This window comes from Cupressus sempervirens, chromosome 3 (genome assembly GCF_028749045.1).
Source record: "Cupressus sempervirens isolate cs-2001-9-10 chromosome 3, ASM2874904v1, whole genome shotgun sequence".
Taxonomy (NCBI): Eukaryota; Viridiplantae; Streptophyta; class Pinopsida; order Cupressales; family Cupressaceae; genus Cupressus; species Cupressus sempervirens.
In genome coordinates, this window is record NC_143120.1 from 576,305,444 (window position 1) to 576,321,526 (window position 16,083).

The following is a 16,083-nucleotide window of genomic DNA, read 5'->3' on the forward strand; positions in this document are numbered from 1 at the left end:
GTTGCCTCAAAAATCCAATTTATCTTCCAACCAAGTGCATGCAAAGAAAGTGCAAGTTAATCACAAATGCTCTCATTTTTACTCTTTGATTTTGACCTAGTCAACAAGATTGGACTTGTTTGCTATGATTTTGGATCCAAAAACAGAAATGAAAAGAAGAGACCCCTATTAAAAATCAGAGAGATTTTCAAAAATGTAAGAAACTCAAAAAAATCTCTTCATTTGCTCCCTAGAGATCGATTTTGTCAAAACAGGCCAAATTTATCAAATCGAGTTTTTGATCCTTAATACGATCTCAAAATTCAAAACACAAAGAAAGAACCCCCATTAGAATTGAAAACCCTTTTCGAAAATGTAAGTTGTTTTAAAAAAATTTCTGATTTGCGATCAAAAACGGCTTTTTATAAAAAATAAAGAAAAACTCATAACTCCCGAAAATCACATCAAAATGCTCTACAAATCGAACTAAAATATTTTGAGCATATACCCAACCTGCAAAAAAAAAATTAGAACCAAGCTCTTAGCGGTTTAAAAGATATGATCAAATCTTTAAACCAACTAAGTTTTTGGCCTTCAAACGAATTTACTTATGGGTTGGCCTTAAAACCAAAGTGATAATTCTACAAAAGCATTTGATTAGATCCAATATGCTGCTGTAAAAACTAGAGATGAAAAATAAAAGCAAATGGAGCTAGAAACTTGATTCAAGCCCCACGGTGGGCGCCAAATATGTACACTTGAATGTGTCCCACTCTAAACCCTTCTATCCAAACGATTCCATGAGTTTGGAATGCTTGGATGCCGGCTTAGAGCTCCCTATCCACGGAGTGCAAGAGAGTATATTTCAAGAATAAGAAGGCTCTCAGATGAGCCTTAGAGATACTCTTCTTGCTAGTAAACCATGCAATGGGAGGTTCCAAAGACAAGATGCAAGAATGCAAATGTCCCAAGGAGTTCCTCAAGAATGCAATGCAAATGAAGATTAAGCTAGGATGAGAATGCCAAATGCAGCTATGCTAAAACATGTATGAGAGTGTTACAATCCAAATATTAAGCTATGTGAGAGATTATTGCAAAATAGAAGCTAAACTAACATGCAACATGAATCTAAGCTAAAATGCCATGGATGAGAGAATGTAGACAAGGAAGAGAAGTTCTCCACAAAGCTCCAAAGAAACCTGTTAGAAAATCTGCAGCATAACAATGTTCAAAATGAATTCCTCCTTTGAGGGGGAAAGCTCTCTCTCTTTTAAAGATGTATGGACGGTGGAGATCAAGATGAAGATGATGGATGATCAACAGTGGAATTCGAAAAGAGGAGTGATCCATGTGCACACACAAGTCAACCAATAGAATATAAGTTGACTTGTCACATAAGACAAAAGTCTCACAAACCTTTTCTTTTAATTGTAAAATAGAAAAAGGACTTTATGTGTGCACTTTAAGTGGGTTAGAAGAATGGGGTGTTTTATTTAATTAAAAGGGGACATGTTCTTTTAATCAAATAATGAACTTAGGATAGCATAGTCAAACTATAGGTTATAATCAAATAAATTGATTATTAGCAATTTGGTCTAGATAAATGATTAAATTAATTTAGCCAAAATGTTGAGAAGGGGGCTAATAGTCTAGATGACCATTTTTAGGTGATTACACCTAGCAGTACAACACAATTTGTGAGGTCCATATTATGTGATAAATTAGAAGATTCAGATGAATTCAAAGTGCAATGCATCAAAAATCAGTGTGAAGATTGTGCAGATTTACACAAATTTTCTAAAATTATGCAAATTGAGAATATTAATGAATCCACACCAGTTTCATGGATGAGATATGAATATGAGACATACCAAAATAATAGAGGAGATGAATCCAGAAAAATTGTATTGAAGGAGAGTGAATTGCATTATGATGAGTTCATGGCCAAGTTCCGTCCATTGATATATCCACATATCCAACATTGTCATGGTGCACGATGGCAAGCTAAACAGTTTCATGATTCCAAAAATTGTTTTCCACCTGGTTGTATACTTTTAGTTGTAAATTTTTTTGAGAATTATACATTTGCACCTCATACAGAGCTCCAAAGCCAATATTATCATTCTGAACAAGTTGCAATATTTGTGCAAGTGACCTATAGACATGCACAATTTGAGGTGGATCAGATAGAAAGATTTGATGAAAATGAATGCATCATCATCAAAGAGGTTCATTTCTATATTAGTGATGATAGAGTTCATGATAGGAGTTATGTGGCTCATTGTTTTACAATGTTCTCTGAAGATCTTAGAAATCGTGGAATAAATGTTTCAGAGCACTGGATTTGGTCTGATGGATGTGCAAGTTAGTATACACAAAATAGTTACACATTTATTTAACTTATATTTATTTGGACATGTCTATTTCTATTTGATATATGTACATGGATAATTGTAGATAGTTATCATGTTTCATGTTCACAGGACAATTCAAATCTGCAAAAGCATTTAATTGGTTAGCAATGCAACATGCTAGAACCAATGTTAGATTTTTATGAAATTTCTTTGAAAGTGGACATGGAAAAGGGGGGCATGATGGATTAGGAGCATGTATAAAACGTGAGCTTTGACAACATGAACTTGCAGGTAAATATATGCATTTTTAAAATGTGCATGTTTAATACTCTAGTAGCATATATTTTTAATTTTATATATACATGCATATTGTATGTACATACAGGGAATAGGATAGAGAGCGCAAATCAAATTGTTGAATGGTGCAAAGTTCATTTTGCTACTCGAGATACTGAATACAATAAGTATCACTTTTGGGAGGTGAAAGGTGAACTAAGTTATATTTATTTTTAATGTATTTTTCAAATCAAGTTGAGTTTTTAATTAAATATTTGTTTTGAAATATGACAATTATTTTTTGTATTTGTAACAGATATAGATCGATCTAATCCTTACAATTGTCAAATGATTCTTGGAATTAGAAGTTTACATCAAGTGATGACTACAGGAAACCATAAACCTCTAGTAATTAAAGTAAGAGAGAAAACATGTTTTTGTGATGACTGCATTAAGGACAATCTAGTAAGTGCATGTGAAAATATTGGGAATGGATATGTTTCACATTGGGATTTGAAGGAGATAGTTAGAAAGCCTCCTTTTGAAGATGTTGACATTGACATTGACATTCATGATCTTGTATATTCAGCTAATTATGAGCGCATTTCTGATTTAGTTATGATAGGTTTGTGTGCATATATACATATATATAAATTAATATACATGTATATTTGTTTTAAAATTAATTTATATTTATCTATATTTTTATATACATGCAAGAGATATTTTTGCAGTTCAAGCCTTACTAAATAATGCGAAAAATGTGGACTATTATCTTTTAAGATGCACAAAAGCAAAACACAAGTTGCTAGAAGGAACTATAGATGTTGATCAACAGTCATATCCAATTGGATCAGTTGTTATTGAAGGAACATATTATCAACAAACAAGGGTAATTGATAGTGGTATTGAATTTATTGAATACAAGCCTAGAGAAAAGGTTTTACACTACAGTAACCATGTTATAGCAACCAAATTACAATTTGAAGCAGTACAAAGAAAAGGACGTCGTAAAAATCAAAAGTGGAAATTTCCTATTGAAGAACATGAAAAACTTCTAGAGATAATAAAAAGTAGAGAGGATCCTAACAATACATTGTTTGTGGAGCTCTAGTTTACCTATGTACCTATTGTGGAGCTCTAGTTGAGTTATGCATGTATAGCTCTTATACTTTCATATTTAATATTGACAGGATATTTGTTTTATAAATTTTTGTACATTGGATCATTTATCTTGGATATGCAAAATTAGACATGTATTGTTATTTTTATTTAAATTCGACATGGATATCTCATTTAAGACCAGGTCTCTTAGGACCTCCCCTTAAAACAACCCCTTTAGTATTTGTATGTATTTATATGTACATTGTTTATGTTTTCTTACATATGATTGTTAATATTGTTATGTATTTATGTACATATAATCTTTATATGTTCTTATATGATACATTCTTTATGTTTGTATATAATCATTATGTTCTTGCATGTATTAACTTTTACTAATTAAATGTTGTAACATGCATTCTTCAGGTCATACTCTTTATATGTTCTTACATGTATATGTTATATGAACTATGTTACATATTACATACATTATATTTTGTTAATTATAGTTAATTAAGAATGTATGTCATTAAATATAGTTAATTATAGTTAGATTAAATATAGTTAATTAAGACATGTCATTAAATAGAGTTAATTAAGTCATTAAATAGAGTTAATTATTAAGACATTAAATACAATTAGATTAAATATAGTTAATTAAGGCATGTCATTAAATATAGTTAATACATTATCTACATTAAATATAATTAGACTAAATATAGTGAATTATACAGTTAATTAAGACATATCATTAAATATAGTTAATTATACTTAGATTAAATATATAGAACTTAATTATACTTATATTAAGACATGTCATTAAGTATAGTTAATTAAACTTAAATTAAGGCATTAAAAATAGTAACATGTATGTATGAACATGAATATGAAAACATATACATATGTATATTAACTTTTATTAATTAAATGTTATAGTTCATGCATTCTTTCTAGGTGATCATAGTCTTTATATGTTCTTATGTACATGTATATGTTATATTCTTATGTACATCGACCATTAAAATTATATAGTTAATTACACTTAGATTAAGGCATTAAGATGAATAACTGTACATATACATGTAAACTTGAATATTGAAAACATGAATATAAGGCATTAAGATGAATAATATATAGAAACATGTGCATAACACATACATAAGTTACATAAAAGATGAAGACATCAAAAGATCAATAAAATAGACATGTACATTAAAAGATCAATAACATACATGTGCATATATCTGAAGAATATAATGTACCCATATCAAATGTATAAAAATAGATCATGTATCAAATGTCTGGAAATAACATATATAAAACATCAAAATCTCCATATAATCATGTATCTGGAAATAACATATAAAACATCATTTAGTGTCCATGATATAAACACGTATCTAGAAATAACATATGAAACATCAAAGTGTCCATATAAACCATGTATCTGAAAATAACATATAAGACATCAAAGTGTCTGGATATAAAATGTATGCATATGGAAATAACATATAAAACATCAAACTGTCCATATAAATATGTATCTGGACATAACATGTGTGTAATAAAATAAAAGGCCACATATGATCTAATCAGCTACATCCCCCCTCCTGATCCTGGGCCTTGTCCCCAAAAGGGTCTATTAGCTGCATCTGAACCCTATGTCAAATGATAACTTGAACCATTTAATTATGTGTATAGACAAATTATATCAAGATCTATATGTATATAAATCATATATATATATATATATATATATATATATATATATATATATATATATATATATATATATATATATATTGTAACATACCTAGGACTCACGACATGTAGGATCTGTCAATGTCTGCAGATCAGCAAAACGTAACATACTATCACTCAAACCCTATAACACATACACAAACACACACATATACATAAATTTAAACATATAGACATATTATTTACTATAATAAAAATAAATCTAAACATATAGAGATATTTACCATAGCATTATGTAATGCTCTGCCGATCTGACTGATATCTAAATCATGTAATGAAAAACAGTATCAGCATCCAAGTCAATAGTGCGGCCCTTATCTGAAAGCATGGAAGTAAATAGACCAGGCTGTCTGGCACTGAGATCCTGAGTAGGGGGGGTGTTGTAGGGTCCTGAGTAGTTGGGGCTAGTGTTTTAGCCTAGGCCCGTGTAGCAGTAGGAGCAGTAGAAGGTGCAAGAATGTCCTCCTGCCTTTGTGAATCCTCTGGGACTGTTGTATGTGACAAAAGACTAATCTGAGAGCTCAGGTCACGAAGTGGAATCCCTGAGAGTGTAGATAATGCTCGATATGCATCTAAAAGATTAGATGCTAAATATGATGCCAAACGATGCAATGCATCCACCTCTAAGACTGCAAAAATGTCTACAGGAGAAGGTATGTCTGCAACTCCATAATCATCATCAACAGGTGTGCTAGATGATGTAGCTGTGGGAGCGGTACCTCGAGACCATAGCATATATCTACCACATCAATTAGAAGAAATCTCATGTAACTGTGTGGCGACAGTGGTGATGCTTGAAAAAATTTGTGTCCTAATTGTGTCATCAAGAACTCTCACCTGCAATAGCCATCTGTGGACCTCTCGGCATAACCAAAAGGTTTGGACCCACCATTGCCCATTTGTTAATGGGCGCAGGAGTGTCCGCGGGTTTAAATCTATCAAAAAGTCTCCCCTAACCCTGCCCAACATGCCCTGGATAATCTGTACAGTCAACATCGTAGTGTAAATGAAATTTTGCAAACAATTGTTTGCAAAAATATAGAGGGAACTCATCCTTCTGTGGCCATCTATGATGAATAGCCAACCAACAAGGATACATCAATGGTGCGACAAGTGGATCAGTACACTTCGTCACAGAGTAGCCTCTGACTCTGCGACAATCTGTATAAGATGGAAACATGGATTTCACCATGCCGGTGGAAACCTCAATGTCAATCTGTGTGTACTTCACAGTGCTAGTGACACTATGAGATAAAGAAGAATAAAATGTCTCAATGCTCATATCATCAAAAGGCTTGTATGATTCAACTGTTTGAATCATACGAAATAACTCCTCTCGCATCGCTGTGACCTTCTCCCTATTAGGGAGGGTGGTAGAAGAGGAAAGTAAGGTATCCAAAACCTGCATAGCACGAGATAATCTCGCAACTGTATCTCTAAATAACTATTGTCTATCATGAGTGGAGGAGGTCAATCTACATGCCGTACCAGACTCAACACTCTAATCCCCACCATGAACACTGGCATCCCCTGAGGATGCAGGAGCACGATCCCCAGAACCAGATGCCATAATGTATATATGAAAATAAATATGAGGATATGAATGTGAAGCTACAAGAGTGATAAATATTTAGAGATCTGCACATGCATATATATACAAATATAAACATACAAGTTTATTTAAATTAAAATAATTAAAAGTTAAATTTAGTTTGAAACACATGTACATATAAATACACAACATTAAATGTATGGTGCTAAATTCAATCATGTAACATACATATGTATTTTAAAACAAATTATCTTAGAGACCATATCTAATGTACATTGTAACGTGCTCATGCAAATGTGAAAAATAAATATTCGTACATGTACGTGTATATGCAATAAAAATAAAATAAAATTTTTTGATTAAATGATAACTAAGTGTACACATGTATACATGCAATAAAAAAATATAATTCTTGACTAAATTCTAGATTTTGATGTAAATGCTTTGATGATTATGGGGAGTGTAGATGAGAGTTAGGACATAGGGATAGAAAAATTTGTTACTAGATAAGTAAATGAGTTTAGTTAGCAAATGTTAGCTTACAATTTAGAACTCATGACTTAATTTAGTAGTTTGAATTAGAGTTAAGAATGTTAATAAAGTAAATGGGATATAGTTTTATTAAGGTTGATAGTAAGTTTAGTCTATTATGTGCTCGTAAACATATGAATACCTATTACAACCTATAACAGATGCAATGACCTAGTAGGAGTCCCTAGGTCCCCTTAACATATATATGGATAAAAATACCTAGAAATGTATCATAAGAGGTCGTTATGTGTCATTTGGTAATGTAAGAATCATCATTACCTAATAAGACCTATTATATCCTAATAATACATATTAAGACTTATTAGAACCTATAAAAAATAGTATGAGCTATTACGACTCCGATGTCCCCTTAAGACACACATGTATGGATAACGTACTGAAAAATGCAACATAAGTGATCTTAATGTGTTGTTTGGTAATGTAAGACTCATTATTACCTAACAATACCTATTATGTGTTAGTAAACATATGAATACCTATTAGAACCTATAACAAACGTAATGACCTAGTAGGAGTCCCTAGGTCCCCTTAACATATATATGGATAAAAATACCTAGAAATGTATCATAAGAGGTCATTATGTGTCATTTGGTAATGTAAGAATCATCATTACCTAATAAGACCTATTATATCCTAATAATACATATTAAGACTTATTGAAACCTATAAAAAATAGTATGACCTATTACGACTCATATGTCCCCTTAAGACACACATGTATGGATAACATATCAAAAAATTTAATGTATAAGTGAACTTAATGTGTTGTTTGGTAATGTAAGACTCATTATTACCTAACAATACCTATTATGTGCTAGTAAACATATGAATACCTATTAGAACCTATAACAGACGTAATGACCTAGTAGGAGTCCCTAGGTCCCCTTAACATATATATGGATAAAAATACCTAGAAATGTATCATGAGGTTGTTATGTGTCATTTGGTAATGTAAGAATCATCATTACCTAATAAGACCTATTATATCCTAATAATACATATTAAGACTTATTAGAACCTATAAAAAATAGTATGACCTATTACGACTCCTCTGTCCCCTTCAGACATAGATGCATGGATAACGTACCTAAAAACATATCATTTAACTGATCTTAATGTGTTGTTTGGTAATGTAAGACTCATTATTACCTAACAATAACTAGTTGTTAAAATGAACATCATCAATATCTAAGTGTGGTTCATTCGGTTAGTAAAGGGCCTATGTTATGGTTAGGATGTGGTATGGGTTATGATTGTAGTTAATATAGGGTTATGTTAGAAGGTGTATTTAATGTCAAAATTAATTTCACCATAAGATATTATTGTTTCACCTCTAGATCTATCAGGTTATGTTAGAAATTGAACAATGTCCCCTAAAGGTTTGCTACATTTTTTACTAATGTTTTTCTACATTTTTACCTCATGTTTTTCTATATTTTTTAACTAATTTTTTTGACATTTTAACCTAATGGTTTTCTATATTTTAACCTAATTTTTTTCTATATTTTAACCTAATGTTTTTCTACACTTTTAACTAGTATTTTTCTACGTTTTTATCTCATGTTTAACTACATTTTTGCTAACAAATTAATTTAAATACCATTCTAAAACAATCTAAAATAATTTAAATAATTTAAACATATTAAAAAATAAACAATTTTAAGTATTTCACTCACAAAATAGGTAAAAAATAACTATTTTAAGTACAATTAACATCTATTAATCAAAAAACATGTTAAAAAACTATTAAAAAGTGGGGAGGAAAAAGCCACTAACCAGTTACGGCCGAAACACTTGACCCGCTCTCCAAAAATCTAGGAACCACAACAGTGAAAATGATAGCCGGATGAGGTTTACGATGAGTTTATTGCGGCTTGGGGTTTCGGCCGTAACCATTCCGACCGAAAGGGTTTCGACCGGAATGGTACGAGCCACGTAGGTGCGCGAAACTGCCACGTATGTTCAGCCGAAATGGTTACGCCGAAACCGTTCCGACCGAAAGCCTTCCGACCGAAACGCCTAAGGATATCACAAAGGGTGACACAGGTTTGTGCTTTTACCCATGAGCAATATGAATACAATATGCAACTACAAATCAATGGTACTATGAATGCAATTTCTGATATGAAAAATATGAATGCAATTTGTAGCTACAATCAATGGTACTATGAATGCAATTGTAGATGGAAAATGAAGTCACAGATAGCAAAAAGTATTGTAAAAATTGATGTGGATTGTGATCGTTGGTATGAATGCAATCATCCATATATGAATGACTTTCCTATTTTAAATGCATAAAGAAAGCTCTTAGATCATCCCAATTTATAAAGGCAACGATTTGTTTGTAGTTTGATTATCTTATTAGGTGTGTTGACTAGTTAGTTCATGGTGGTCCCTTAGTATACCCTTGCTTGCCTTTTTATTTTCCTTGGTCATGTGGTTAGGGCTCATACTTGTTTGACTCTCTAATAGGTCAGTGCCCCATACTAAATTCCCTCTTTGGCAATGCTTCCCCCCTTCATCGCACTCCTACAAACTTTTTTTATCATGGTAATAACATTTTCCCAAATTATTTAATCAAAACCAAATAATCATACTAACTAAACCACTTAACATTCATAAAACATTATAACAAAAACCATTTTTCTAATTTTCATGTACCATAACGATTAATCAACTCTTCAATTTCACATGAACCATAACGAACAACTAACACTTCATTTTCTCGTATAATCAAAATAAAAAATGAATTTAACCAATCAATTCAATTTGGTTTGAAGCATTAACATCTATAACAAATATTTTTAATTAAGCCAAAATTTGGGATGTAACATATTTTGACAACTTTCTCTAAGGCATTTCTAAATACTATCCCGCTTGCACATCTCTAGATATTAGAGATCTTAGAAAACTAGTCATGAAAGTTTCTTGGTTGCAATTTTCCTAAGGTATCTCTAAACCCTATAATTCATGCATATCTTTAGATACTAGAAATCATAACAAACCAAATTTTACAAATTTATTATTTACCAAATAATATTGTATATGGAAAAAATAAATTTGCATTGTCCAAGATCGACCCATAAAGAGTTCCTAAAATTATTTTAATTAGAAAATAGTAAACAAAATAAAAATATCATTTTCTCAAATATTAATAAATTAATTCCACACATCCTCAACTTTTAAGTTTTATATCAAACTGAAACCCCATTTCTTTCCCTTCCAATTACTTTCAAAAGATGACATACCCATTTATGACATAGATCAATCATGATTCTTAAATTTATGGATGGAGGAATTATATGGTCCTCCATCCATGTGAGGAGGGATTTTTTTCACCTTTACACCTAAGTAAGAAAAAAACTAGATTTTTAAATTTATGTATGAAGAAATTCTATGGCTATCCATGTAAGGAGGTTTAGTTTTTCACCTTTGCACTAAAGTAAGAAGCATGGTAAGGTGAGTAGAAAAGTAAGCACGTAAATCATCACATATTAGCACGTAAATCATCACATATTAAAAAGTAATCATGTATGTTTAAACAACGAAAGGCGGTTAGAACCAAATGGTGTCCACATTCGCAAGGAAAGGAAATGTGGGTGGCTGGTTGTGTCCGTAATGAACAATGTGCCTCGTGCCATTATTTTACCCCTTTTTTAAGCGTATAATGAAGCAAGCTTTAGATCAAATCGAGGTCCATCGGCTTTGATTGCTCTGCTCTTTTCAGCTTTAAGCTTTGCCCAAACTCCGTCATTGGCCGTCCTCGGCACCGGATTAGTTTAAAACGTCCGTGTCAAATACTGGACTTGAGAGTCCAGTTATGCATTCATGGACTGAAGCCATGATGAAAATCGCACGGCACTTTAGACTTGGATGGAAAAGCATTGTAGCCATATCAGTCTCAGCAGCTGCAGTGGGCTTTTTCATGCTCATACTTGCGATCTTCTTCTTTCTGAGATACAAAAAGAAAGCGGTCAGATCAGAGGGAGATGTGGGTGAAGGGAAGGAGCAACCGCAACAGCAGCAACATCAAAACCTTGTGATGTTTTACAGCCCCATAACATACCCAAATGTATTGGAAGCCACCGGGCAATTCAATGAAGATCATGTGTTGAGTAGAACAAGGTATGGGATTGTGTTTAAGGCTTGTTTTGAAGATGGGACGGTGCTTTCAATAAGGAGATTGCCCGATGGCCAAATCTCTGAAGATAATGAGTTCAGAGAGGAGGCAGAGGCCCTTGGGAGGGTGAAACACCCTAATTTGACGGTGTTAAGGGGGTATTATGTAGATAAGGATGTGAGGCTTTTGGCCTATGATTACATGCCTAATGGGAACCTTGCTACTCTTCTTCAAGAGGCCTCACACCAAGATGGGCATATCTTGAACTGGCCCATGAGGCATCTTATTGCCCTAGGGCTTGCCAAGGGCCTTGCCCACCTCCATTCCTCTCTTGACACTCCAATCGTTCATGGAGATGTCAAGCCTAGCAATGTCCAGTTTGATGCTGATTTTGAAGCCCATCTTTCAGATTTTGGCCTTGATAAGCTCACTGTGAGATCCATGGATGACAAGGCTGTTGGGTCTTTTGGGTATGTTTCCCCTGAGGCTAAGTTGAGGGGGGAGATGACAAGGGAAAGTGATGTTTACAGCTTTGGGATTGTTCTTCTTGAGCTTCTCACTGGGAGGAGGGCTGTGATGTTTATCAAAGATGAAGGGGGAGAAGAGGAGGATGAGATGGATATTGTGAAATGGGTGAAGAGGCAGTTGCAAACAGGGCAGATATCAGAGCTTTTTGATCCAAGTCTGTTGGAGGTGGATCCTCAATCCTCTGAATGGGAGGAGTTCTTGCTGGCTGTTAAAGTGGCATTGCTGTGCACTGTGATGGATCCTCTTGATAGGCCTTCCATGGCTGAAGTAGTGTTGCTGCTTGAGGGGTGCAGGGTTGCTCCAGATTTGCTCCCTTCTTCCTCAGATCCTACTTCCCAAACCTCCCCTGTTTGAAGTTTATGACTTTAGTCATTTACGTTTCTATTCATTGCACGATTAGTTTCTGCATTCGATTGTGTATATTTTTTTATCATTATCAACATTTTGGATTACACTCTGTGATCCATCATTAGAATGAGAAAAGAGCAGGGAGATTTAACTAAAGTTTGTAAAATGGACTGACAGGAAAGAGGAAGGGATGACATTCACAGGCCATTTAATGGTCATATTCACAGAGATTTGTTTATTTTGCCTGGCGCCTGGAAAAGCAATGGCCATAATAAAAAAATGTTCTTGTGGAAGCATTACTGTGAAATTTTGCATTGCTATTTATGCTGTAGATTGAATTTCTGTAAAGTAAATGCTGCTACAATGTCGTTGTTTAGGCTTGATGAATGTTATAGGAATTCTCTGGTGAGACATATAGTTGCTTAAAATTGGATGAATGTATGTTTTTGATATTAAAGTAGTCAAAATAAGTGGTTCAAGAACAAAACAATGTAAAACTTATTAACAGCACCAGCTATCTGATAATTAGCAAATTTACAACTCAAACATGTAATATCAAAAGCCCATAGCCACTAAAAATACATAACTAAAACAAGTACTTATCTATCTTTATACTATAACTTTATGGTTTTTTTATGAATGTATGTTGCTTTCTCATCAAGGATTGATGAAAAGCTGTGGCTTCACAGATGGAAATAAAGTGATAAATGACACAGTCTATTCCATATTGAGTTAACCCTCGCCGACTACTAATATTTTCTTAACGAGGGTCATAAGTTGTAATACCTGTTAACCATAACACTGATCTGTGAGCTTCTTAATTATCTCCTGCTGGCAGATGTATTTCTCTCTCTGATTTTCACAGTCATAACTCATTTTTGGAACAGGGAAAGCAGTAGCCATAAATTGTCTGGCCAAAATAGAAAATCTAGTCAGAGAAGACTGAGATTATAAAGGGAAACAAAGACAGGTCCAGTGCTGATGTGTCAAAGGCAGCTTTTCCGGCATACTGCTATAATGGTGGCCACACAACGGTACCTGTCCAAGCTACCAGAAGTCAAATAGAATTTAATTGGATGAAATAAATAAATAAATAGAATTTGGAAGACTTGTCGGTTATTACTGTGGAATCCCACCTTCACCCTCAGTGCAGACAGTTTTCAGGCTACAGTTCTGAAGTTTGCAGGTGAGGCCTAAGATAGGGATGCGGTGAAAGGGGCTTAGGTAGCCTCCTACTCTCCTTAAATAGGTGGTTTCTACAGCAGTCTGAGTTTTGAAATTTATAGTCTAGCCTATTAGAAATCAAATTTTGGGTAAGAGGATTGCAAAGTTCTTTTTTCTTTTGTGAGTTAAGAGGAAAGAGATTACAAGCTGTAATGATAATTTTAAGATTATGGTCAAAGAAAGGAATATAAAGAGGAATATTGAGACAGGTTGGTTGGGTTGGTAATTCTAAAGACAAAAATTTATTTAGTCAACTCTGCCATGAATAGGATCACACCCTTTTTATCTGTATGATGAAAAAGATCCTGTATATAGTCATGATTTTCATTGAATAAACAGTAAACCTCATCATAGATCTCAGAAATCATTTGAAATCTAAATACAGAATGCTCTTGGTCACTTCTTTTGATTGACACTATGAGAAGTTGATCAAAGCATAACTATAATTAGTCCAAAAGAAATATCGAACAAAAAGCAAGTCTAGTGTCTTTGGGTGGAATAATGTGTATATTTTGAATATGATATAGTGTTTCAAGTAATGATGAATTTTTTATGACAATTGGTATTGTACAAATTGACTTTATGTATAGTGATCTTATTTCTAATTCCCTTAATGATCATATGTTTTTATGATGTGAGATTTTTCAATCAATAAATAGAAAATTTACAATTTTCAAATGGAGAATAAGGACCATGTTTTCGAAAGGAAAGTTTGAAAAATGATATAGTCTAAGTATAGATGTAAAATTGTTAAGAAATATATGTCTTGAATACTATGTAGTGGTATAGATATATATTTTTACATTGCAAACATTTATGTTATATCATGTTTGATTAAAACAACTTAAGTGTTGTTTGTTCTTAAAACATGTGATATTAGCTTTTGTTCCTATCAAAACGAGGACGCCCTTTTTTCGTTTTAGCTTTTAGCAATTTGAAAATTTTCTCTATTCTTCTAAATCTTCATCGAGAATGAAAAAAGTCCTAATATGACATTGATTACCTTCTAGAATTTGTAAAAAAAGTTATTCATGTGCTAAGGTTTTATATTCAAATACTAAAAGCTTTCGAGTTCATTTCAATTCCTCTACTAGTACACTTCACGTTCATTTCTCTACAATACTAGAAGTCTCATTTGCTAATTAATTGAGTTTCTTATACCTCAAGATTCTTGTTTTCTTTTCAGCTTAGACCCATCATGTCTATAGAGTGAGTTTAATGATTTGCAACAAACTTGATCCCTAAGTGAAATACATACTTTGATTGTAACTTCCCAACTCACTTACATTCACCCATAGTAATAAGGAATCCTTAAGTAGATTTAAATGTTTGTAGGAATATGGAATTTAGTGAAATAATTTTTTTCTTAAGCAATCAAAATTTATATTTCATTTGAAATTTCTCGCAATTATAATTTGGTGATAGATCATAGAGTGTGATCCAAAATGTTGACGCAAAAAATATCCACACAATTATAGCCAGAAGCAACTTTGGGTGTTCCACATCTAATTGAAATGTTTTAGATTAAGGTAAAAGCAGGTTTTGAAGGCGCCCCGAAACCCTTTACATCTAAGAGAAAGATGAACCGTTAAGCACAACCAGGTACAAAGACCAGAAACCAGCTAAACAACTAAATCAAGTTTTATAGGGACCTGAGACCAACAGATGTGACATGGGACCTAAGACCAACAGATGTGACATCTAATTGAAATGTTAATTTCAAAAACATGTATTCAAATCAAGAAGAAAAATCTCTATATCATTATAAACTAAAGAAGTTTCACAATTTTGATTGTTTCCCTTCATGAGTGGGGGTATTCAAATTCCACACATCAAATATTATCTACATAGCAATTCCAGAGAAATTATCCATAGCTGCAAGAAAATAAATCTCAACTAAGCCCAATCCAAGATAAAGCGAGAAGTGCATCCCATTTGAATTTTTTACTTATTTCAAACAAGGAAAAGTAACTTGATGGTATAACTTTAAATCATAATGAATATTGAATCTTACAATGCCTTTTTCATCTATTTGCGTTTATCACAAAAGTATATTAGGAAACATGGAGCTAAAGAGCACAAAGTGAATCAATATGACTCTTTTGAATGTAGAATTTGGAAAGAGATGTAGAGGCTTCAATCATACCTTCTAAAAATGAGATCATTTGTGTACAGTAAGCTAGTAATTTAGAATTTGTAAAGATGTGGCACTATTTTCATAATAAGCAATGTATCCTAAGGAATCTTAATGAATGTTAATATTTGGTAGATTTGATTGGATAAAC

The 16,083-nt window shown here is 32.8% G+C and overlaps 1 protein-coding gene and 1 long non-coding RNA gene across 2 annotated transcripts; one reads left to right on the forward strand and one right to left on the reverse strand.

The window, feature by feature from the left end:
* Positions 1-9,366: 9,366 nt before the first annotated feature.
* Positions 9,367-13,888, reverse strand: LOC149567732 (uncharacterized). Its single transcript, XR_016362476.1, has 3 exons — positions 13,711-13,888; positions 13,361-13,612; positions 9,367-9,597 (listed from the first exon to the last, which is right to left on the reverse strand). It is a non-coding gene; the product is annotated as an uncharacterized LOC149567732 (long non-coding RNA).
* Positions 11,147-12,881, forward strand: LOC149567733 (putative LRR receptor-like serine/threonine-protein kinase At4g36180). The gene has a single exon (XM_089820996.1). The coding sequence runs from the start codon at positions 11,399-11,401 to the stop codon at positions 12,578-12,580; it is 1,182 nt and encodes a 393-aa protein (XP_089677122.1). The 5' UTR covers positions 11,147-11,398; the 3' UTR covers positions 12,581-12,881.
* Positions 13,889-16,083: the final 2,195 nt, after the last annotated feature.

What these genes read in the sequence shown, in the direction of transcription:
- LOC149567733 (XM_089820996.1), top strand. Translation starts at nt 11,399, where the DNA reads ATGCATTCATGGACTGAAGCCATGATGAAAATCGCACGGCACTTTAGA.